General features: G+C 42.2%; 1 protein-coding gene across 1 annotated transcript in view; it reads left to right on the plus strand.

The window, feature by feature from the left end:
* Positions 1–26155, plus strand: part of LOC137185622 (alpha-2-macroglobulin-like) — a 51819-nt gene that overhangs the window by 15226 nt on the left and 10438 nt on the right. The window contains exons 16-22 of the mRNA XM_067593870.1: positions 8873–9022; positions 19845–19991; positions 20145–20244; positions 20344–20467; positions 22922–23147; positions 25394–25520; positions 26100–26155. The exon at positions 26100–26155 is cut by the window's right edge and continues 66 nt beyond it. Of these exons, the coding sequence (XP_067449971.1) occupies positions 8873–9022; positions 19845–19991; positions 20145–20244; positions 20344–20467; positions 22922–23147; positions 25394–25520; positions 26100–26155 (930 nt within the window). The remainder of the gene's footprint in view (positions 1–8872; positions 9023–19844; positions 19992–20144; positions 20245–20343; positions 20468–22921; positions 23148–25393; positions 25521–26099) is intronic.

The raw sequence follows: 26155 nt of genomic DNA on the forward strand, positions 1-26155 counted from the left end.
TTTCTCCCACTGGCCCCACCTGGCCCTTTACATTGTGGCAACGTCACAGATTTTTAAATCGCTTTTCTCGGCTCAAGGAAAGTTTTATAAATATAAAACCTGCATGGATCAAAAATTCACAACAGAAAGAGCCATAATTGAACTTGTTTGCAGTTCAGGGTGTCTTGTCAACAGTTTCATAGAAGTCTCATTTACAATGGTGGCCTATAGGGAAAATGATTTTTAGGCCGCAGGGGTGTTTTTCGCAGCAATACCGCGAGTAACCACTGGGAAAAATTGGCTGCAAAGCTGATTGGCAGCACCCTATCCACCTCTTATAATACATCCATTTCCTGCAGATTCTGAGTTTACCTTCCCCTAAGGTGAAGTTAGTACCGTCACTCCCCACTCCCAGCTGTTCCATGAGTTGGCTGAGTGGTGCGGCAGCATGCATGGAGCTAAAGAGTGAGCAGAGTACTGAGGGCTTAAATACACCACCATGATTAAAGTAGTGCATTGGATATATGTTGGAGTGCAGGCTTCAACCCAAGTTGAATGGATTATTATATAAATGGAAATATGTACAGTGATGATATCTCCCATCTAGGCTTGGACCTTGTCACTCCCCACAAGGAGGCACCAAACTCAGCAGGGAGTGGGAAGTGACGATAACAACTTCCCCTTGCACGCCTCATTTCATATCTTTCTTTTGTCAGATGAGAGGCTAATGTAATTGTACCTTAAGAAACAGAACAGAAAATCATGAGCTACATGGGTTGTCCCTGTATCAGCCAAATCAGCTACAGATTGAATCTAATGACATTTTAAGATAAGTTTGATAAATTTCCATTTACCACTGAGATCCATCATGCCTCCAAGCAAATAAATTGGCCTGTTCCTGGACAGAAATCTGAGGGTGAACAATCAGTCCATCATCTTAAAAATAAGAAAATGTGTCTTCTATATACATATTATAATAACTACTGTAGGAGCCATGAATGGATTAATTTTCAAGTTTGAATGAATGAAATTGAATGAAAGTAGTAATTTTTTGTTTTATATTTTGGGTTATTTTGGTTTGTTTATTATTGCACGATCACGGTGATTGATAATCAGGTCACATGGATATGGGCGGTGGTATCCAATAGTTAATATAAGCACCTGTTCACCTGCATGCCGGCTGGTAAGAAAGAGACAGAGGGTGAGTGGGTCGTCGTATTTTTTGTTGACCGCTGTTTTACATCTGATCGCTGTGATTATTTTGAGTATATTTTGTGCACGTTATAATAAGTTGATCCTTTTCATTAATAAAAGTTATTAAACTTATTTTTTGATCTCAGCTAATCTTTTTGGTAGCGTGTCAGACAAACGGCAAACAAGGCCCAACCTCAGCTTCTCAGCGACTTTTACATTGTTGCCAGTAATCGCACCATTTTTGTCAACAAAAAACGGCATTAAAAGAAACATCACCGGATGGCGCATGGGCTCAAGGATCGATTGGAAGGGGATTAAACAAAGCGATCATCGGGGGTAAATGACTGAAGAAGGCACCGGCTGTCAACTATTACAACTTCAGGAGCCGCAGTCAAAGCCAACCACAGAAGCCAGGTAGGCTTACCGGTGTTTGTACGCATTAAGCTGTGTATTAATGGAAGGAATGCGGCTTGCATATTCACTGCCGTGTGTCCGCTTGGGACAACTGGCTGATTGATTATTGGTTGAGAGGTGGTTCACCCGGAGTGTTGGCATTAACCTGACTGTGGTGCAAAAATAAGGAATCTCTGCTTGGTCTCTTTGAAGTTTCCGCTGTGCTGTTGATGTGGAAATGTTTGCTGGATGAATTGCCTTTCGGTCTGTGGATGTATCCTTAAATGCACAAATAATGTATTGAAAAAGACATCGAAAAGGAACTCAAAAGAGGAAAAATGAGTCAAATAAATGCTGGTGTTGCAAGTTCTCAAATGGAGTGTGGGAAAAGAAAAGCTCAACTCACTGCAAAGGCGTTGGTGAATAAAATTGAAAAGCTTCAACAGGAACGCAAAATGACTGTGAATAAAATTAAAGGGCTCATACCACGAATGAAATCATTCATGAAAAAAAGGGAAAATGTCTCTCATGTACAACCCCTTTTAGAGAGTTTAATTCAACTTTGTGAAAATGCCAACATGTCACATAATATGTTGATTCCTTTACTCCCAGAGGATGAACAGAGGAAACAAAATGAATGGTTTTCCAGCATTGTGAATTACAGCAACACAATTAAAGAGCATGTTGAACAGTGGTTGAGTGAACCAGAGGAACTGCTCCACAATGACAGTTGTGTTCAATCTGATCCTGTTGAAATCAATGAAGATGTGTCTTTTCTTCAAATAGCCGATGAACCTCAAGTAATAATGCAGGCTACATCCATAATCATGACAGATGATATACAAGATGATGTAAAGCCAAGTGACAGTGTGTCAAATGTGGGAAGCAGAGTGTCCAGATCACAAAACTCTGCAACAGGAAGAAAGTCTGCTGCTTCTAGTATTTCTTCTGCACGTCTTAAAGCTGAGGCGGACTTGGCAGCTTTAAAGATAAGACAAAAATTATTAAAGGACAAACACGAACTGGAAGAAGAGGAGGAACGGCTACGTAAAAGGAAGGAGTAGCTTCAACTGGATCAGGAAATTGCTACACACATGGCTAAGCTAAATGTGTTCAGATCTCAGAGCATCCTAAGTAGGAAAACCTCTATAACAAAGCAATCGGATGGAATGAATTCTTATTTGGAAAAAAGACAAGGAAAAACACAAACCCTCAGTGCTAAGGCAAATCCATTTATTCCACAAATGTCACAAAAGGAAATCAAACGTGACCACCTGGATACAGGAGCAAGGCCTGAGGAGAGAAATCCATCTCAGTTCTTTCATTTGAAGCCTATGTCTGTAGGGTGCCATGAACCTTAGCAACATTCAGTGTATCATGATGCTCAAGCAACTACACAAATGCAATATGGAAATGTGTCATATGCAAATATGGGTGCAGAAAATGAAGACCAAAACAACATGTTTGGCATTATGAGGAAGCAAAATGAAATCACTACACTGTTGATACAGCAGCAATGTCTTTTGTGTTTGCCCAAGCGAGATATACCAACTTTTGATGGTGATCCATTAAAATATCATGCATTCATGAAGGCTTTTGAGGATGGTGTGGAAAGGAACACTGCGAGCCACAGTGACCGACTCTATTTCCTGGAGCAGCACACTAAGGGTCATCCAAAAGAGCTTCTAAGAAGCTGCCAGCACATTGATCCAGAGAGGGGATATGTTAAGGCTAAGGCTTTATTACAGGAGCAGTTTGGAAATAAGCAGAAGGTTGCATCTGCATACATGGAAAGGGCTCTTTCATGGCCTCCGATCAAAACTGAAGATGTGAAATCTCTTCAAGATTACAGCTTTTTCCTCAGAGGCTGCTGTAATGCCATGGAAGAGGTGCAATACTTGCATGAGCTGGACATGCCTGCCAATATGCTGGCCATTATAAGGAAATTGCCTTACACATTTAGGGACATTTGGAGAACTGTAGCCTGTGAACTGCAAGAAAGGTGCAGCCAGAGAGCTACATTCATTGACATCACTAATTTCATTGAGAGACAAGTGAAAATCTTAACTGACCCAGTGTTTGGAAACATACAAGATGCTCCATCGCTGACAACAAACAAAGGTGTAAGCAAGCACAATCCACAATCTCGTTCTGGAATTAAGGGAACTAGTTTTGCTACCACTGTAGCCCCTGTGGGAAACAAAACTCAACCTGGAACCAAAGGGAAGGAACATGTTCAAACTGAAAGGAAGACATGTCTTTGCTGTCGAGGAGGTCACGCATTGGATTTGTGTCCTCAGTTGGGGAAAAGAGCACATAAAGAGAAGATTGGCTTCTTGAAGGACAATGGTGTCTGTTTTGGCTGTTTGTGTATTGGACACATCAGCAAAGATTGCAGAAAACAGATTTCCTGTGCAAAATGTGGTCTTAAACATCCAACCATACTTCACATTCCTCCAAAGGAAAAGGAATCTGACCTAGCTGAGAGGAAAGTAGAGGTGTCAGTGGACAGCACTCTGGTGTCAAGTGGTCTTACTGGGGCTGGTGATCACAATTGTAAACTTCCCATAGTTCCAGTGCAAGTTAAATCCAGAAAGGGGAGCAAAATTGTCACCACCTATGCTTTCTTGGACCAAGGCAGTACAGCAGTATTCTGTACAGAGTCTCTGATGCACAAGCTTGACCTTACAGGGAAGATGGTACATATTCTTTTACGGACAATGGGCCAAGAGAAAGTTGTGAGCAGTCAAATCGTGTCAGGCCTGGAGGTAGCTGGCTTGAATGCGGAGCACTTCTGTGAACTGCCCAAGGCTTACACGCAGGTGTGCATGCCTGTTCACAAGGGGAACATTCCAAGACAGAGTGATCTTCAGAGATGGCCTCATTTAAAACATGTCAATTTGCCTGAGATTGAGGCAAGGATTGAGCTGTTGATAGGGACAAATCTTTCTAAGGCCTTGGAACCATTGCAAGTCATACGCAGTGTTAATAATGGACCCTATGCAATAAGGACAATGCTGGGTTGGGTTGTGAACGGACCACTGAAAGGAGACAGTGGAGATGCAATGGACTGTGAGTGAACAACAGAGTGTCAGTTGTGTGTTTGGACGAACTTTGGCAGCAGCAATTTAAGGCAGAATTCCCTGAAAGCAGCATGGATGAACAAATTGGCATGTCAAGAGAAGATCAAAAGTTTATGGAACTGGTCACAAACTCAGCAAAGCAAGTGAATGGCCACTATCAGATCAACTTACCTCTGAGGAAAAGGGACGTTAGCATGCCAAATAATAAGAAAATCATTGAGCAGCGTGCCTTACACCTGAAGAAGAGGCTTCAGAAGGATTCCTCATTTCATGCTGATTATATGGCCTTCATGAATGACCTTGTTGCCAAAGGTTATGCTGAAAGGGTGCCTGAAGAGGATGTGGAATGTAGTGATGGCAAGGTCTGGTATACCCCGCACCATGGCGTCTACCATCCTACAAAAGGAAAGATCAGAGTTGTCTTTGACTGTGGAGCGAGTTTCCAGGGAACATCACTTAATGCTCAACTCCTACAGGGACCAGATCTTACAAGTTCACTGATAGGAGTGGTGACCAGATTCAGGAAAGAACCAGTGGTGATCATAGCAGATGTTGAATCCATGTTTCACCAGGTAAGAGTGCCAGTGGAAGATGTTGATTTGCTGAGGTTCCTCTGGTGGCCTGATGGGGATTTAAATCAAGATCTCGTCGACTTCAGGATGATGGTGCATCTCTTTGGGGCAACGTCATCTCCCAGCTGCGCCAATTTTGCCCTAAGAAAATGTGCAGAGGACAACAAAGAACAGTTCAGCCAGGAAGTGGTGGATAAGGTCCTACATTGCTTCTATGTTGATGACTGTCTTGTGTCAATGGCTTCGGTGGAGGAAGCAGTGTCACTTTATCATGACCTCGTCTCCATCTGTACTAAAGGTGGATTCCAGCTCACAAAGTGGATAAGCAACAGGTGTGATGTTCTGTCTGTGATACCTGAGAGCCACAGAGCTAAGGATATGAAAAGGTTGGACATGGATCAGTATGTGCTACCAGTAGAGAGAGTACTTGGTGTGGAATGGTGTATCCAGTCTGATACTTTTAAGTTTAAGATTGTGATCAAGGACAGACCACTCACCAGGAGAGGGATTCTCTCAACAGTTAGCTCCATCTATGATCCTCTTGGTATCTTGAGTCCTGTTGTCCTGTCAGCGAAGAAGATCTTAAGGAATCTGTGCAGGAGAGCACTTGGCTGGGATGATGTCATACCTGAGTCAGTTGCTCAGGACTGGACAAGTTGGCTGGATGAACTTTGTCATTTGGAGAAATGTAACATCATGAGATGTCTGAAACCACTGGACTTTGGAGAAGTTACTACAGCACAGCTGCATCATTTCTGTGATGCAAGTGAAGAAGGCTATGGAGTAGTGACTTACCTGTTGTCACGAAATGCCCACTCAAGTGCACAGTGCCTTTGTTATGGGAAAGGCTAGGGTAGCTCCACTGAAGTCTGTTACCATCCCCCGAATGGAGCTTATTGCTGCCACCATGGCAAGTCGCATTGATGTCTTGTGGAGGAAAGAGCTGCACATGCATCTTCAGGATTCTGTGTTTTGGACGGACAGTGCTTCTGTGCTCAAGTACATCAGAAATGAAACTTCCAGATTCAGAGTCTTTGTTGCCAACGGAGTCTCAGAAATTCGCAAGGCCTCACACCCTTCTCAATGGAGGTATGTTGAAACTGCAAGCAATCCAGCCGATGTTGCCTCCAGGGGTGTGAAAGTAGATACATTTCTCAAGAATGCAACATGGGTGTCAAGGCCTCATTTTCTCCTTCAACCTGAGAGTGAGTGGCCTGTCTCTCCTGACGATGCTCTTCAACTTCCATCAGATGACCCTGAGGTTAAGAAAGCTGTTGCAGTGAATGCTATACAGGTCAGAGAGGAGGTTGATGCAGTGACTCGCATGATCCATTACTTTGACTCTTGGACCCATCTGAGAAAGTCTGTTGCTTGGATCTTGAGATTAAAGACTTGGCTCTTGTCTGTTTGTCAGAAGAGGAGACAATTGAGCATGGCTCTTGCAGTCTGACTTGGATACGGACCAACAAAGACGTTCATTGGAGAAGGACATGGAAACTTTTAAGAGAAAGACAGTTTCAAGTTGTCTATCAGTGGAGGAGTTTGAGAAGGCTGAACTGGAGATCATCAAGTTTAGTCAAAGGAAGAGGTTTCCAGAGGAATTCTCCAGATGAATTCCACTCTGCCCACTGATGGAGGATGGTGTTTGTGAGAGTTGGTGGCCGGCTCAGCCGGTCATCTATGCCAGCAGAAACGAAACATCCCATAATATTGGTTAAGGATTTACATATATCAGCCATTCTTCTGAGGCACATTCATCAAGAGGTGGGACATGGTGGTCGTAACCACATGTTATCCAAACTGCGTGAGAGATATCGGATCACCGGTGCCAGTACAGCCATAAGGAGAGTTCGGTCAAAGTGTATCATCTGTTGACGGTTGAATGCTCAACCAGTGTCCCAGCAGATGGCAGACTTACCTTATGAAAGAGTTACTCCAGATGAACCTCCTTTTACTCGTGTTGGAGTAGACTATTTCGGACCTTTTGAGGTGAGGAGCAGAAGGAGTGTAGTGAAGAGGTATGGAGTCATTTTACCTGCCTGGCCATACGCGCAATCCACATTGAAGTGGCACCTTCACTGGACACAGACTCTTTCATTAATGCACTCAGACGCTTTATAGCGAGACGTGGTCAAGTTCAGGAATTGCACTCTGATAATGGGACAAACTTCATTGGAGCAGAGCGTGAATTGAGAACAGCTATTGAGCAGTGGAATCAGTTGCAGATTAATGGTGTTCTTCTTCAGAAAGGAATAAAATGGACTTCTAACCCCCCCGCTGGCTCACATCATGGAGGATCTTGGGAGAGGTTAATTAGATCAGTGAGGAAAGTCCTCAATTCCACTTTGAAAGTGCAAAACTTGGACGAAGAAGGCCTTCACACAGTTCTCTGTGAAGAGGAAGCCATCATCAATGGCCGTCCAATTACTAAAGCATCCACAGATCCTAATGACCTGGAAGCATTGACACCAAATCACCTGTTATTTTTGAAGACCTTACCATCTTTGCCACCAGGAGTCTTCCAGGGGACTGACATGTATGTTCGTAGACGATGGAAGCAGGTCCAGTACATGTCTGACTTGTTCTGGAAAAGATGGGTTAAAGAATACTTACCTCAACTGCAGGAGCATCAGAGGTGGTCAGGAGTGAAGCGCAACCTCATCCCTGGAGATATAGTGCTTATAGTGGATAACACGGCACCTCGTAAATCCTGGGTCATGGGAAGAGTCCTACAAACCTTTCCAGACAGGAGAGGTTTTGTGCGTCAGGTGCGCATCAAAACAAAGAGCAGCTGCCTGGACCGACCAATAACCAAAGTCTGTCTAATACAGGAGGCCGAAGCTGGATAAGGAGTGGCTGATGCACATTGTGACACTTTGACCTCCATTTTGACTCTGATTTTTGACTGACAGACATAGAGTGATGGTAAAGATCACTCTGATAAGACTATGTGCTAGTAACCTCTGGTCTTACTGACTTATGACACATGTACAGGATCGGGAGGAAGAAAAAGTAAAGTAAATTTATGGAATTTGATTATTGAGCTTTTAATTGCTTCATGCCTCCTATTAAAATCTGTAATGTGAGTAATTATTATGTAATAACCTAATAATTAGGGGCTGGCGTGTAGGAGCCATGAATGGATTCATTTTCAAGTTTGAATGAATTGCAAAGTAGTAATTTTTTGTTTTATATTTTGGGTTATTTTGGTTTGTTTATTATTGCATGATCACGGTGATTGATAATCAGGTCACATGGATATGGGCGGTGGTATCCTATAGTTAATATAAGCACCTGTTCACCTGCATGCCAGCTGGTAAGAAAGAGACAGAGGGTGAGTGGGTTGTCGTATTTTTGGTTGACCGCTGTTTTACATCTGATCGCTGTGATTATTTTGAGTATATTTTGTGCAATAAGTTGATCCTTTTCATTAATAAAAGTTATTAAACTTATTTTTTGATCTCAGCGAATCTTTTTGGTAGCGTGTCAGACAAACGGCAAACAAGGCCCAACTTCAGCCTCTCAGCGACTTTTACATTGTTGCCAGTAGTCGCTACAACTACTTCTATCAGATGATTCACTGGAGCAAAATACAGCAGGTTTACAGCTCTAAAGGTCATTATGGTGCATCTGTTTGTGTGTGTGTTTCAGGTGTTGTTGGAGTTTTCTCCGTCCTCAGCTGTTCCAGGAGAAGAAAGCATCCTGAAGTTGACGGCCCATCCAGACTCTCTGTGTGGCGTGAGCGCTGTCGACCAGAGCGTCCTCATTAAGGAGCCAGGGAAGACTCTGAATGTAGACAAGGTCAAGATCAACCAAAGCAGATGCATTCGATTATTTTATTTATTTATTGTGTTCTGTGTTACATCAATGGGTTTGTAACAAGCAGCAATTTCCACAACTTGAGTCTGAAGTTAATGCTGAAGTACGATAAAGTGCCACCGATCGTCCCTAGATGCTCCAAATGACTCCTATTCAAAAAGCATGAACTTCTCTCTGGAAGTACTAAGTTGGAGATCAGTCTCCATCTCTAAATTCAGGCCCTCTAATAAGTGTGCTGGTGGTCATTTTGACTCATAGTAGCTTTGATATCTGCCGTGTAAGCGTTGATTGACAGCTGTGATTGACAGTTGGCTCACCTGCTGCTTTCCCCAGCTCCGGGACCCACACTGAGTCGGACTATTGTCTCAGTATTTCACTAAGTTTAATGTTACTTGATTACGATACCTACCTTGTTAGCACAATTTAGCTTAAGTAGCTAACGTTAGCCCAAGTGTGCAGCACTTCCGGTAAGATAGCATTAGCTTGGGTCTGAGGTAGCGCGGCGTCTTTCCAGGGCGTGAAAGGCAACACAACGCACTCCTTTTTTGGAAGGTCTTGGCTCCAAACTGAAAAGATGGCGGCAATCATAAGCTGGGCTTCAAACCAACTCCAGTGCAAACCAATGGGTGACATCACACCTCACTACATCCTTCTTCATATACAACCCAGTCTCACAGCAGTTTGTGAAATAGTCATGAAATTTAATCTATATGTTCGTGTACATGGACTCAAATTTTCCATCTTTTTTGTGAGTCAGCATGACTTTCAAACGAATGTATTTCAATTGGAAGTGTGTTTTATGCTTGCACCTAGTTTTTATTTTCTGCCAGTCGGGGCTTTGGAGCATAGAAGCTGTATTGTTTGTTATTCATTTTTTAAATATAATTGCTACATTACTCAACATTTAATCACAAGATTTTATAATTGTTTTTATTTATTTATTTTAATTTTATCATTAGCCTACAGTCAATGGGCTGCGTCAGTCCTGTTATGGCTAGGCTAATGAACCCACGAGCAAGACACCGAGGCAGGAGGCAGTGAGTGGGGTTGGAAAAGGATTTATTTGCAAGGCGGTAAAACTGGGAGACTGGGGCCAAGGTCTGGACTGGTAGCTGGGGAACCTAGGGGCTTGGGCTGGGCGTGAGGCTGGGTATAGGGGATGGAGTGGGGAGCCAGGTCAAGGGATAGGCTGAGCCGGTGAGGCAGTAGGACTGGAGACAGGGCCGGGGTCAGGCTGAGGTCTTCTGCAGGCACAGAGAAAACAAAAGTCAGGCAATTGCTGGATACTGACAGAACAGTAATAAGTAGGCTGGAAGTGTGACTGACTGTAGGAACAGAGTCTACGATCTGGCGGTGAGTAGGAGGTTGCACCCTATATTTAAGCAGACCTCCTGATGAATGGCAGCTGTTCGCCCGACTCCCACACACCTGTCTCCACTCCTACAATTAGAACCCAGAGAGAGAGACACACACACACACACTCACACACCCACTAGGAGGAGGCAGAAGTGGAGGGCAAGACAAGTCCAGTGGGCAGACTGGAGGACCTGCTGCCCAGAAGTATTTTCTTTACCATGTTAAGGTTTTCTTTTAATGATATCTTTAACATTTCTCAACACAAAAACACAAAAGTGTTCTTGATAACTCAACAATACAATAGGTTAATGTTATGGTCATCAGTTTTAATTTCTCCTTTCTCTTTCTGAGAAATAAAGTTTTTTTTGTCAGGTTTTGATAGTGATAGGCTAAGGAAGTGCATTGTGTTGTGGGCATGTTCAACTACTGTTTTGGGTTGTCTGCCGTCAGTGGACTTCATTCCATTTCAAATTGCTTCCGTTTGCTGCAACCTGAATCCACACACCGTTGTCTCTGTTAAGAAAAGGCATTTTATAGCCTGTGATTGTAAAATGTGAAGTTGCTCTTTTAATTTCATATTTCCAAGAATATGTGGCTGAGGATATTTAATATGAAATCATCTTTCTTAAAACATATCAATTAATATTGAGCCACGTCATCCAATAAAGCATGTTGTACCATCTTGTATATGGCCATATAAATGGGATGAAGACAGGGTTATCAAACTACACTTTACGTTTCACATTCCTCATTTAATCCCTGCACTTTCACATATCACCTTCATATATTTCATATATTACTTTCATATACTTTCATTATTTCATAGATTTCATCAAAGTGGACTTTAGAATGTGCATTGCATTCAACCTCCACTGTTACATTATTTAATCATTTATGCATGTCACATTTAATTGTTACTCTTGTCACCTTCATATATTTCATACACTTCATTTCTTTGTCCATAGCACAGCCCACATTTCCTTTGTCAATATTTAATTTCAAGTTTTATATCCCATTTCAAAACTATTACTATTCTATTATGTAAATAGACTTTAAAATTTCAATTTAAGTTTAGTATTATTTAGATTATTTCACTATTATTAATATTAACTTACTTTTATCTATTTTTATTCTTCTGTGTTGTGTTTTTTGGGAGCAAACACCAAGACACATTCTTTGTATGCTTGCATTGACTAATAAAACAGATCCTGATTAAATGGGTTATGTCATGTTGACATAAATCCCAAAACCAAGAATCATAAAGATACAAAAAATCTCCAGGGTTGTGTAAATAGAAGCCTATGCCCCAACCCTAACCCAAGCACTTCAGGCCTTCCCTCAAGCCTGTAGTAATGCCCTTGATTATCAGCAGTATTGTAATCTCTGAAGGTGACTCATTTTGGTCATTATTTCCACTAAAAAAGAAAAAAACAAACAAAAAGGTTTGTTTTATATCTTGGGCCTTCAAAGTTTTCTCAGAAACTTCACCCATCTAACAATTAGATATTTAAAATCGTATTACACAAATGTGTTTACCATCCCCTTAAACTCCTCAGTGTAATTTCAATTCAATATTTGCGATGTCCAATTCTAGGAAAAACACTAATATATTTTTAAAAAACTACAATTCCCTAGAGCCGTGCCATGCAGCTTGATACAAATCTTGATACAAATGTAAAAAGGGTTGCAAAAAGATATATCTACTGAATATATCAAATTTCTAGTACAGCCGAACTAGTAATTACACTGCATCTAGATGAGCTATGTTAAGAAAATGTAAAGACGTTGGTTTATTTCAAAATATTTTAGTCAAAACAGGAGTCGAAAGTGCCAAGTCTGCCCACACGGTGGCCATTTTCCTCTGATGTCATGCTCAGAACGCTGCAAATGCAACACCACTAACACACTGTTAGCTTAGCCTGTTAGTACCTGCTACCACCAATGTTACTGAAAAAAATACATAAATAGGTTGTAAGCTATTTAAATCTAAATCCATTGAGCTGTGTGAAAGTTAATCAGGATCCTTTCCAAGAAATGGAACAAAACCAGCTGATGCATCATGGCAGACAGGCTGGAAATAAAGCTGCTAATGTTAACTTCCCTGATTCACTCAACACTCAACAATTCATAAGAACTTCATAAAAACTCTGATTTTAATCCTGCTGCTTTGGTTGTTAAACTGTCACATTCAGTGTGTCTGTCAGTCAAACTGTCAGGTTTTGTCACGTTTTATGTGACCAGCCCAATTTCAGAAAAGGACAGTCATATTAAATCTCAACATTTTTGAATAGAGCTCTGCACACAATAAGTCAGGTCCTCCAGTATGTCCACCAGACAAACACGGACCATTGACTGTACTAATAAAATGAAAATAAAGAAATAAAGGAAATAAGGACAAAATGTGGGGTTAAATGTTGAATAATGTAGCAGTTATAGTTAAAAAAAGAATATTAAATAAGAAAAATAATACAGCTTCTGTGCTCCCAAATCCTGATTGACAGAAAAGAACATGCTCCATGAAACATACTTCCAATTGAAATACATTAGTTTGAAAGTCATGCTGAGTGTCACAAAATAATTGAAAATTCATGTCCTAGTACACGAACCTAAAGATTAAATTTCATGACTATTTCATGAATTGCCGTGAGATTGGGTTGTTATATATGGTCTGTATCCTGGGAATGGTTGAGAAAATGTGTTTTTAGGGAAAGAGAAGAGTAATGCTTTCTATTTCCTAACTATTCACTTTTGAGATCTTCCAGAGCAAGACAGTGAGTGGAACTGCCCAGGTTTATTAAATTTAGCCCTAGACACACCCTAATCTTCTGAGGTCAACTTGTTAGGTTTCTCATGTGAGTCGCAAACACAATGCAACAAAATGTTAACATTTTTTTGGTGCTAAAAAAGACAATATCTGGAAAGCAACAGCAACAAATGTCTCACATTAGTTCCTCACATATGTCTATCACTCATGGTAACTTGTATGTAGACAACTAGTCTTTCAGTATATGTATATCAGTATACCTCTAGCACTGAAAATAAGATAAGAGAACTCTCAAAGTTGTGACCCTGGTCCGAGTGTATACGGGCAGGGACACCGAACTTGGAGAACCATTCTGCCACCAAAACCTGAGCCACAGTAGAGGCACATTGATCACGGGTGGGGACGGCCAGTGTGTACTTACTGAAGATGTCAGTCATTATGAGGACATTTTCCATTCCATTATGGGCAGGTTCCAAAACAGTGTAGTCAATGGCCAGAATCTCATTAGGTCGTGAAGCCAACAAGTGTCCAATGAAATTTCGAGCAGTGGGTTGGGTATCCTTGGCAACTTGACACCTCTCACAGGCCTGACACCAGTGCGCCACCTCAGAGGACATACCTGGCCAATAACACTGCGGCCATAGTAACTCCAAGGTTCTCTCCACACCTTGGTGGCCATGCTCCTGGTGAACCTGAGTCAGCACCTTAGCAGGCAACAACAGCTGAAGTACTGCCTCAGCACCATCGGGGCGAAAAACCTGGTGGTACAAGACTCCATCCTTCTCAACCAGGTGGTCCCACTGTCGAAGCAGTGCCAATGCAGGCTGAGATGCCCATTTCCGCTCCTCATAGTTGGGACGCTGCTTTCATCTCCAGAACACCAAGACTTCCTGGATCACTGAATCAGCCTGCTGGAGAGCACCCACGTCAGAGAGGGTATAATGAGGCAAGACAGTAAAGGAGCTTGGGGTACTTCAGTCTTTCCCTGGTTTCTTCCTGACCGGTATTTAATTTCAAAGTCAAACGATGCAAGTTGGGCAGCCCAGCGTTGTTCAGTTGCACCAAGCTTGGCAGATGACAGGTGACTAAGTGGATTGTTGTCTGTGTAAACAACACACTTGTGGCCTAGCAGGTACTCCCTGAACTTCTCCGTCATGTCCCACTTTAGCCCCAAGAACTCCAATTTCACTGAGCTGTAGTTCAGCATGTTGTGCTCTGTGGGCCTCAGACCTCGGCTGGCATATGCTATTGGTCTGACTTTGCCCCCTTGATCCTGTGAGAGCACTGTCCCCAGTCCACTATGACTTGCATCCACCTCCAGGATAAAGGGCAGGGAGAAGTCAGCATAGGCAAGCACTGGTGTCATGGTGAGCTTTGTCTTCAGTGCCTCAAAACTTCTATGACACTCTTCTGTCCAGTTCCCAATGAAACCCAGTTCTGCCTTCTTCTTAGACCTTGTGCCCCCCAGCTCTGCCACCAGCCTATGTAGCGGGGCTGCCAACTTGGCAAAACCCTCCACCAACCGGCAATTGTAGCTAGCGAACCCCAGAAAAGACCACAGCTCTGAGACAGTAGTGGGGGGTTGCCAATTAGCCACCACTGCTACCTTGCTTGGATCTGTGGAGACACCCTTGTCGGAGATCATATGGCCCAGGTAATGCACCTACTGTTGGAAAAATGCACATTTGGTGAGCTTCGCCTTGAGACCTTCCTGCTGAGCTGACCCAGCACCATCTCCAACCTTTCCAGATGTTGTTCTACTGTGGAAGAAAAAAATACAATGTCATCAAGGTAGAGAGGCAATGATTGGCCTTGCTGGTCTCCAAATAGCTGCTGCATTAATCTCTGAAAGGTGCTGGGGGCGTTACAGAGCCCAAAAGGCATGCGATTCCACTCAAACAGCCCAAATAGAGTGCAGAACGCAGTCTTGGGCCGGTCTTTCTCAGTGACTGGAACCTGGTTATACCCACTGGCGAAGTCCATGGTGGAAAACCCGTCAGCGCATCCAGGGATTCCTCAATGCGTGGCAGAGGAAAGGCATCCTTCTTTGTCTTGTTGTTCAGTTGGCGGTAGTCTACGCACATGCGCAGACTGCCATCCTTCTTCCTGACAAGAACAATGGGGGAGGCGTAGGGGCTGCGACTCTGTTCCCATCATGGACAGAAAACACGGAGGTATACTTCCTAAGAAGTGACCTCACCTGTCCCTGTTCTTATGCAGGCAAGGGGGACAAATCCATGGCCTCTATCTGATCCGGCACAGTGCGAGAAACAGATTGAGACCCCACTGTAGCTACACCAGATGGCACCTCAGTGACCCCTGTGGGCAAGTTGACAACTACAATGGTGCGGGGGTAGAGCAACACGTCAGTGGAATCAACATTAACGATTGGTATGTAGGCTGTGTCCCTTGTCACCCGAACTATAGCAGGGGACGCAAGCAGTCCAGCGGGAAAGCCAGAGTCCAGGGGCTCAAACAACACAGTAGTACCTGAATACTGCTCCGAGCACGTGGCTGCTACAACCTTCATCACACCACCTGGGATACGACAAGCCTTTCTACCCTGAACCTTTACCTTGCCTGGAGTATCCTGAGGGGCCTGCACACTAGCCCGATGGCACTTTTGTAACGCCTGCACAACTGACTCTGGGGCCTCGGATAGAGAGGGCAAAGAGAACAAGGCCAAGCCATGCTGCCCAAAGAGCTCTCAGTAGCATCTGTGAATCACAAAACACCAGGGACCTGACAGGACAACTCACCGGGGGAATCCTTCACCACCAACACCCTACACCGTGGCATTAACTTACCACAGAGCTCAACATCCAGCTCCAAGTAGCCAATGTAGGGGATAGGCCACCCATTGGCCGTTCTAAGCTGCAACCAGTGACAAGCGTGAAGGTGCTCTCAACCCTACGGCTCAAAATGCTGGAGGAAAAAGCTCTCTGTGACTGTAGACACCATGGAACCAGTATCTATTAAACAAGGCACTTTAACTCCACCCATGTCCACATCTAGATGAGGACTTGTCCAAGTTGACATTAGCTTGGAACTGTCCTCCAAATCACTGGGACCAACCCCTGAGCCAGTAGATGCCCCACCTGAACTATTGCTCTGCAATCCGGTGGGCGCTAGTTTTCCGAAGCCTGAGTTGGATGAGACTGCCTACCAGACTGTGAGGGAGCATGCAAGGAGTGCTGGGAGCGAGGAGGAACACGTGTCCCATCGCACTCCCTAGCAAAATGACCAGGCTGCTGACAGCACTGTCACATTACGAGGTGAATGGCTGCGCCGGTAAAAGTTCTGCAAAAGTCCAATGCTTTGAGTAAGCTGATTTAACTGCTCTTGCTGATGTTTCAGCAGCTCCCTCATCTCACCCATCTCAGCTACCTGGGGGGGATTAACCCACCCCTGAGGACCACTCTGGACACCATACTGAATACCAAACGCTGAAGGAACAGAGTGACTTTGACCCCTCGCACCACCTGGCAAACCCTCACGTTCCCACCTGATTGCCTCTCCCCTAACATCAAGTAAATTAACCGTAGGCTGTCTGCGCACAAACTGTTTTAGCTTGCAACGGAGGGCACCATCAAGGACATGCTCAACAAACTGGTCCCGCAGCAAAACATTAGCGTTAGGCATACCACCAGGTGCACGCTGCTTTACTGTTTCCATCAGGCCCATCAAAGCAAGGGAGAACTGCAGAGTCTCCCCTTACTGTTACCTTCTGGAAAAAAAGCTTCCCGTAAGGCTACATAGGACTCAGAACACCCATACATCTCCTGTAACACAGCAATGATCTTGGCTGAGTCCCCCCGTTCTGCACTAGGGCGATATTTTATCTCCTCACGTGCTTCCCCTTCCAAGCGATCGAACAGAAAAAATGCCTGATCTGATAGAGATAAATGTCTCACCCTCATACAAGCTTGCACCTCCTCAATCTACTCAGTCAAACCTATGCCTGATCTTTCCCTAAACATGGGACATTTCCTGTCTCGGGGCACAAAAACCAGTCTCTCTGTGACAGGGGCACTAGCAATGGAAGGAGCAGTATCTGAGGCAGAAGAAGTAGAAGGCCCAGCAGTAGGGCCAGGCACAGCGGCAACCTGTTCCTGGCGCAGCCTCTCATTATCTGCCTTTAACTGTGCAACTAGGTCCCTCAATTCTCGAAACTCTTCCTCCATAACTACAACCTGATCAATGAAGGGAAGCTCTATAGTTGGTGGGGAAGGGTGATACAACCTCACCAGGACTTCCTACAGATCCACAAGAAATTAGCTGCTGCTTTGCCTTTAAGCAACCAAGAACAAACAAACCAAAAAAAAGAAGTAAAAAACCAAAAAGATTAAACAATGCTGCTAACAATTTTTTTATTTTTTTATTTTATTTTTTTACAAGCAACAAAACAAAGAAAGAACAAAAAAAGAAGAGGGGAACACACGTCTCTGCTTTCAAAAAGTGAATCCTACCAACTACGCCAGACTGTGACAAGAGGAATAGGGATTAAAGGGCACTAACCAGTGTTATCAAAAGGATCCAACTACGCCACCCTGGGGGTTTTACCGAGGGACAAGTGTTACCTCAGACCAGTACCATTAACTCAAAAGGCAATAGGTTCATTACACCAAGAAGTGAGAGAGAGAGCATCAATTCTCTATTTTTAACAATAGCAAAATTTAGTAAAAAAAACCCAATTATTAGACGTACCGATCACACAGATATTAAAAAGAGGGGCAGGGGAATTATTCAGTGCCGAGGCTTACCAGTGGAGGGGAGGTAGGAGAGGTGTCCAGAGGAGAGTCACCCCAAAGCACACCTGTACACACATCCACACACACACACACACACACTGGTGAAGGGTCAAACCCAGGGATGCTCAGTTAAACACAGCACACAGGAAAAAGGAGGAACCATCACCTACAGTCACCAACCCCACCACCATGGGCGCTCAGCTCCTGAAAAATAAGAAGGGATACAAAATCAATAAAGTGCTCAACCAACAAACAAAACCACCATACAGTTGCCCTAATGTTGAAACGCTTCACACTGGTTATCAACAGCTATAGGAAAGGGCCTCCTGCTGGTGGTGTAACAAAACAAGAAAAGAAAAGAATAGACCAACAAACAAAACTAAACTAAATGAACACATAGACAATACCAAACAACATTCATTACAGGGCATAAAGACGAAAGCCCTGTACTTGTACAACTAACTAGGAAAGATAAACAAATAAACCAAATAAAGTAGAAAAACAAGATTATAAAAATATGAAACCATTACATAAGCCATAAAGTTGGGACAAAATGAACTAAACTAAGCAAAACTGAGGATAAGCAAACAATAAAATAAACTATGAAAACAATATTAGTAATATGAAATCATTATGTAAGCTATAAAGCAAAAACAAATGAATGAACTAAACTAAGCAAAACTGAGGATAAGCAAACAACAAAATAAACTATGAAAACAATATTAGTGATATGAAATCATTATATAAGCTATAAAGTGGAGACAAATGAATGAACTAAACTAAGCAAAACTGAGAATAAGCAAATGATGACAACAAAAAAAGAAAACCCCCCGCTCACTACGCACACGCACACTCACACCCACACCATTAAAACGACTCAGCTAAAAAGAGTTCTAGTCGTGGTACTGCCGGCCTTCAATGCAGCAGCAGCAGATCCGACCAAACAAATCGAAAACAAAGACAATGATTATTAACGCTAATTATAGGCAAAGCAGCAGTGTTCTTGCGGTGTGGGCAAGAATGGCCACAGCAGCTCCCGAGTAAGTTGCTATACGGCTGGCCAGAGCCCACAGTCCTGTAATACATAATGAAAAATCAAATTAAAATGAGAAAGACAGCTGCCAAAAAGAAGATGAACCTGACACCATAATAGGCTACATACCAATCAGGCAGCGTCTGTAAGTTCAGGAAGAGAGAGAGAGAGCGTCTATGGAGCCTATGCTGCTACTACATACAGGGACCTAGAAGCGAAACACCTGTACACTACACGCAACATAATAAAATTTGCGGTGCGAGAGAGAAGTGAACCTACTGACAGCAGTCCAATGAGGGGATCACTTCTGAGGGAGGTGAGTCACCACGGAGGGATCCACGAAACCATAAACTAACATAAGCAACAGCATGGGAGCACACTTTGAGGACCAGCACAGAAACTACTCTCATACCTGCAGCAGTTGCGGAAGTCCGGTGAACGGAGGCGGGGCGTGCGTTCAGTGTCAAGGGAGCACCCAGAAAATAACTACCTGCCTTTACAGGGTGCCCACAGACAATGATTGGCTCGAGATCGCTGAGTAATCAAGAGGCTAAGAGACTACAGGCCTGCTCAAACCAGACTGGAATACATTTCCATTCTGCTACATATGGATTGCACTTATTATTATTATTAATCCTGCAAATTTGCTGTCGTAAGTTGTCTGATGTTTTGAACACAAGTCCTAACATGTCTGAATCTTTCCCGGTACTGCCTTCCTTCCCACATGATATGAATGGAGTATTAGTGTAGGTTCAGAGATATTTTTACAGAAATACTTTCCAAACTGAAACATTTTGTTATGAAAGAGTACCCCATATCTGTCAAGACTTTTATATTGGTCAGTGTTTACAACAGCAAATATTTCACAAATTATAGCCTTTCATCTTTCTTTCTTTTCAGATATTTGACTTGTTGCCTGATAAAAAAGCATCCCGTATTCCACATGACGTTGAAGATCCTGTAGCGTGTATAAATGTGAGACAAAGAAGATATGTTTTGCCGTACCCTGGACATGGCGAAAAAGATGACGCTTACACAGTTTTCCAGGTAGTCATTATGCACCAATTCCTAAATTAATTGCTGGCAGGACATTTGCTGTGAAAATGCAATGGAAGATACTGAATAACAAACTGCATAATGGATACTACAATACAGACCCAGCTTTGAAGTGCCATCTTTATATGTTGGTGGTTTATGTAGAAAATGGGCCTGAAGATGGCAACAAATCTGTTCCTCAGGATGCCATCATGTGTGAACTTTAAGGGAACAGAATACTACAGTCATCATTTCCTTCGACCAAGTAAGACACACGCTGAACATTTACAAGCTATAACTTCAGGAATGTTCACTGTTTCAAGTTGACCACTGATTCTGATTGAATATTGTCCTGTTTCTTCAGACGTATTTTATCGGACAATTAGCCTTGATTCAGCACCAAGTGGAGATGCAGGTCCACCTCCACCAATACAGACGGCCCGCTCTTTCTTCCCTGAGACTTGGATATGGGACCTGGTGGAAGTTGGGTGAGCTTTTATCACAAGCCTCTTTACGTCATGTTATTTGTCAGCTCAGACACTTAACCAAAACACTGCAGATCTTTTTTATGCTATAAAGAAACTGAAAAAGAACAACAACAACGGGGACAAATTGCTCTGTATTGGCAAACAACAGCAATGAAGTTGCAGTTTTTCATCTTTTGTTTACTCTGTTTCTCATACACACTCAAAACTTTCTATGCTGTGTACACTGATTAAAGGTTCTATTTGTAAGAGTCAGAAATTCCTGCAGTCAACATCCTGTTGGTCACACTCACGTGTGTGCTTGCTCAGCAGCCTGAGACTATTGCAGGTTATGTCCTTTTCCTCTCTTACACTTCTCATAATAACAGAAAAGATCTCAACCGTGTTTCAGCAAAGCATCTCTTACTCCCAGTCAGTCAGCCTCCCCATAAACGTGTGACCACCAACAGAAAAAGCAAAAGGGGTTGACGTTGTTTGTTGACATTAGTGGGAGAAAGGCAAGGCACTCGGGAGTGTGCAAAAACGTCACATCCTTTGGATTTCTGCTGAAAATTCGGCACAGGTCCTTCACATAGAAATCAGTCCACAGGCTGTTACAGACAACCGAGAAAGTTGGGGAAGGTCTCGTTTTCTACGTTATGTTACAACCTGTTCACTCATTGGCAATAAAAAATGATTAATACATGTGAATTGCTTCACAATTCTTACACATAGAACCTTTAAGTATGGTTAATGAACTGCTCACTGTTTATTTTTTTCCCCCATTTATAGAATGTTTTTCAGCTGGATAAATAATGTAGGCTAATTGTATCCATCATATTTTGGGAAACAAATCAACCTAATTGATAAAGTTTCTTAATGAGCCACAGTACTGAGATGGAGACAACAATCTAACAATCTAAAACTATCTAAATGCAGAGATACAAAAGAAGTAAAAGAGAAAAAGGGGTGAACTGACCCTTTAAATGGACCAGTGGTGAAGAGATTCAGGTGTATCTGAGGAACTAAAAAGTTCACCTCTATGAGGAACCATAAAGCACCAAAACACAGTAATAACACTGAAATTCCTATTCTGCATATCTGCCCAATAATAATAACAATAACAATATTAATAATAATAACAATATTATTAATAATAATAATAATTTGTATATTAGTATTGTATTTGTGTAGCACCTTTCATACAAAAAATGCATCCAAAGTGCAGCTCAATGAAATTACATGCATCGAGTGCTTCACATCAAGAAAGACATAAGACATAAAATGAACTTCAGAGGGAAAATAAAACCCTTTTGATAATGTTAATACAATAATACAATACATAGAATGCGTACCTCAGTTGTAGTAATTTGAGACTTAATAGTTAAAACAGAATACATAGAATGTATAAAATCAAGTGCAGTAGTGCGTAAGCGTGAAGCTGACTGAAGGAAAAACTAGTTAAAGGCTAAAGTGAAGAGATAAGTTTTTAAAAGTATTTAGTGAGTTGGCTTCCCTGACATCTATCAGTAGTGTGTTCCATAGTTTTGGGGTGTAATTGACAAAGGCTGCATCCCTGATTTTCTTTTGGCTGTTGCTGGGAATCTCCAATAAACCAGCATCAGATGATTGCAGTGTTCTTGAGGGCAAATAGTTAACAATGGAGTTAGCAATGTAGCTTGGTCCTAGCCCATTAGCGGCTTTGTATGTAAGGAGGAGGACATTAAAGTCAATATGAATGTTACAGGAAGCCAGTGCAGAGCAGCTAGAACTGGACTAATGTGCTCTCTCTCGGTTCTGGTTAATAGCTGAGCTGCAGAATTTTGAATGAGCTGAAGCTACCAATCAGGCAACAACTACTGAAACATATTATTATTATTATTTAGTTAACTTAGGCCAGCAGGGCCACACCTCAACCACACCTCTAATCCCCTTTCAAGCCACTTATTCCTGGTCAACCCATCCTGCCCTGTTTGTCACAGATTTCTGGATCCACCCTCCCTTTAACTTCCCTTCATCCATTCACCTTCCTACCTCAAACCTACCCCATCCCTCTCTCTGCTCATCTCTACCCACATCCCTTCATGCTCTCTTCTCTCCTCCCCTCATCCTTTCCTATTCAATACGGTGCATACCTCTCCCATGTCTCATTCTAGGTACCGTCTAGGGGCCTGTAATCAGCTCAGGTGGAAACACGCCTGAGACGGAACTCCCACACTGACTCTCCCTCCACCCAGACCAACCTAACAGATGACCTCCTCCTTTCACCTTCACCCCTCCCTTTTACATCCATTCATCTTATACTTCCTGAATTTCCATTAAATCTTTAAATGACATATTGTTGGCTCTTGCTAGTGAATGAGAGCTTAATCAGCAAAAATGAAAAATGTAATTATAAACTTGACAGGACCAATCTGAGATAGTAAAAGTATGTTTCTCTAACTCACATAATGTGTCTGTGTGTATGTCTTGATCCAGAGAGTCTGGAATGAAAGATGTGTCCCTCACTGTCCCAGACACCATCACCACCTGGGAGACGGAGGCTTTCTGTTTGTCCCCTCAGGGTTTTGGCTTGGCTCCTCGTAAAGAGCTCACCGTCTTCCAGCCCTTCTTCCTTGAGCTCAGCCTGCCCTACTCCATCATCCGAGGGGAGCACTTTGAACTGAAGGCAACCACCTTCAACTACCTGTCCAGCTGTATCATGGTAATGAATATTTTAACACTCACAATACTACTTAATCATTGTATGTGCTGAAGAACTATCAGAATAAAAGAATGTAAGCACTGGAGTCAAAATCTGAAACTGAAGAAAATACACTGAATGTTACAATGTAAAGCCATAGAAGTCATGACTGTTACTATAAGTTGCCATTGTAGTAATTTAACACTGCTTTAACACTGCACATTTCTCACTTGCACTGCATGCATGCACAGATTAGAGGGTTACTGTCACACAAATTCTCACACACAGACCTTACTTACAGTTCATTAAGTTGTTATGACTAATACAATAACATTTCAGCAAACAACTGTCTACTTACACATCCCGCAGACACAAAGCAGCATTAATATCCTATTTGAGTCCAGTTTGTGTCCACCAGATGAATGTAAGTCCAGTATTAACTCTTCTTCTAACTCTAGTTCAGTCTCCACCAAAAAGAGTAGTAGTCTTTAGCTTGTTAACTTTGGCTCTCTGTCATTTTGTGCAGACAAACGTTAGGTTTGTCAGAGCTTGTTATATTTTTATTGATTTTATGGTTCATCAAGGATTTTGTATGGAGAGTTTAATGAAGAGTGAGACTCATCCATACAAGCCAATCAAACACCAAATGGAAGTGTTTCCATATACTACATACATATACTACTACTCTCTAATCATTAAAATAAACGTTGATCAAGGGATCAACATTTTGTCGTGCAATAAGTTAGTTGTTGCCTGATTGGACAGATAAACCTATTATGCACAGACAGGAGTTTCAGTGTACATAACTTTGCTGCCTGCATCCTTAATGGCCTGTGTGCGTCTATTATGTGCTGCGCAATATATTTATCCCCCTCCCTCCGACGCTTCAAATAGGCTAAAGTTCCGTTCTGTTACATTAGAATACCAGATTTGATGGACCAAATATATTCAGAGCTGGACTCAAAATATTTGGGGTTGTTCGCTGTTGCTGGACACGAACAAAAACGAGACGCAGGAGGCTTTCTGTGAAATCTACTGCGTTTCCACTAGAGTTGGTTCAACACTGAACATTGAGGGAAACAAATTAGCTTTCTTTCAGCTTTGGGGGGAATCTGATGTTGTGTCATTTACAAATATTGGGGAGACAAAACTCCATGTTTCATATTTTGGAGGGGGCGTGATCCCCTGTCCCCCACAGCGATTACGGGATTGCAGTGAAAATTTGTGTTACATGTATGCTAGATAGACATAACATGTTGGGCCTTCAAATCTACTACTGTACATATCATTTTGTTTGAGTTTGTGAATGGTGCGTTGCTTGGTCGTTTTAAATATTACTGCTGCAAGGAATTGTGGGACAGAATTATCTCCTTTCATTTCGTAAAGGATGGTCAAGTGTAGCCTGTGCTAAAGGAGATTAGAAAGAAAGCACTGAAGCACCTTTCCTTTTTAGAGAATTCGACCAGCTCTTATCATCGCTGCCACTTAGATACTTCCAGGTCATTTCACTCAGTTAAGAACCTTCCAAGCAAAAAAGACTAGTTGACTGCAGCCTAGGTCTTGAGGTGGGAAATTGGCGTTACAGATGTCACTGAATATTGATCCCTGCTCCCATTCACACATGACCCCATGCAGGAAATGTTCCTGAATATTTCAGGGATAGACTGCATGTGTGAAAAGGGCTTAACATTACACACTGTGTTGAATCATTATGGTTTGGGCCCTCAAGACATTTGCTGCAGGGTAAAAATGTAACAAAATAACCCCTTAGCCACGGGGCTGCCCCAAGAACATTCTGCTTTGAAGGCATTGATATATAATCTGCAACCCCTCTATTATAGCAGATGTTTGTCTGAGGGCAGAGGGGGAGTCAGTCAATCCAATACAGGGATACAGACAAGCTTTAATGTCACAGCATAAAATAAGAGGACCTCCCAGTGAAATGAGACATCACTGGGATCAAGGACATGAGGCAAAGGACCAAGGTTGCATTATATTTGAAGAATTCAAATTCACACCAAATAGCTTTTATTCTGTTATCTGTCCAAAACAATTACACATGTAGGTCATGATGTACATTATTTGACACAAATTTTCTCTAATAAAAAAGAAGGCCTGAGCATATACGATCACTAATTAAACTCCAAAAATATCCATTACTATTGGTGTTAAAATATTTTAGTCAAAAACTTTTGTTCATACCAATATGACTGTCAATCATTTTTTTTGTAACTTTACTGGCTTAAAATTGAGATTATGTTGAACAGGTCACTGTGACTCCAGCGCCCTCCTTAGATTACACCCTCACCCCTCTCTCTGGTGACCAGTACACATCCTGTCTGTGTGCCAATGAACGCAAGACACTCAGCTGGACCATGGCACCTTCAGTCTTAGGTAAGTGTCACACCTTTATCCTTGTGTGCAGAGATTTTGTCAATACAATCAGAGATTGCTAAAATATTATATATAAACTGCTACTCCAATTTTGTTTCTGATTTTCCAGTGTTCTGTATTTCGTGGTAATTCAAAATAAATCCATGACAACAAACTGACTAAAGCGACTGACTAAAACTGATTTAAATTGTAGAACTTGTAAGATGTGTTCTAGGACTTTCATGAACATGAAAGAAACTTTAATGTAATTTTTGTATCTATTGGACTATACCGTTGCTATGATATGCCATTCATGTAAATGACCATTTAGAAACATATATTACAACAAAATATTTTTGCTCTATATTTTCCTCTCTGCTCTATATAAACTTGTCAGGCTGAGTGATAAGAAAATATATTAATTAGACTAAAATAAATTATAAAAAAGACTAGAAGGGATTTTCTATTTATTCCCTACACATTTCATTCCTCCAAACTGTGTCACGGTGGAGAGGGATCCACCGAAATAAAACACTCCAGGCTCTAAGAAGTTTTATGTAGATAACTGATCTTCATACATGTTTTTATGATCATTTTTAGGGGTCGTGAATGTGTCAGTGAGTGCTGAAGCTGTGGCATCCCACGGGTCATGTGGC

The sequence above is a fragment of the Thunnus thynnus genome, chromosome 7 (assembly GCF_963924715.1).
Source record: "Thunnus thynnus chromosome 7, fThuThy2.1, whole genome shotgun sequence".
Lineage (NCBI taxonomy): Eukaryota > Metazoa > Chordata > Actinopteri > Scombriformes > Scombridae > Thunnus > Thunnus thynnus.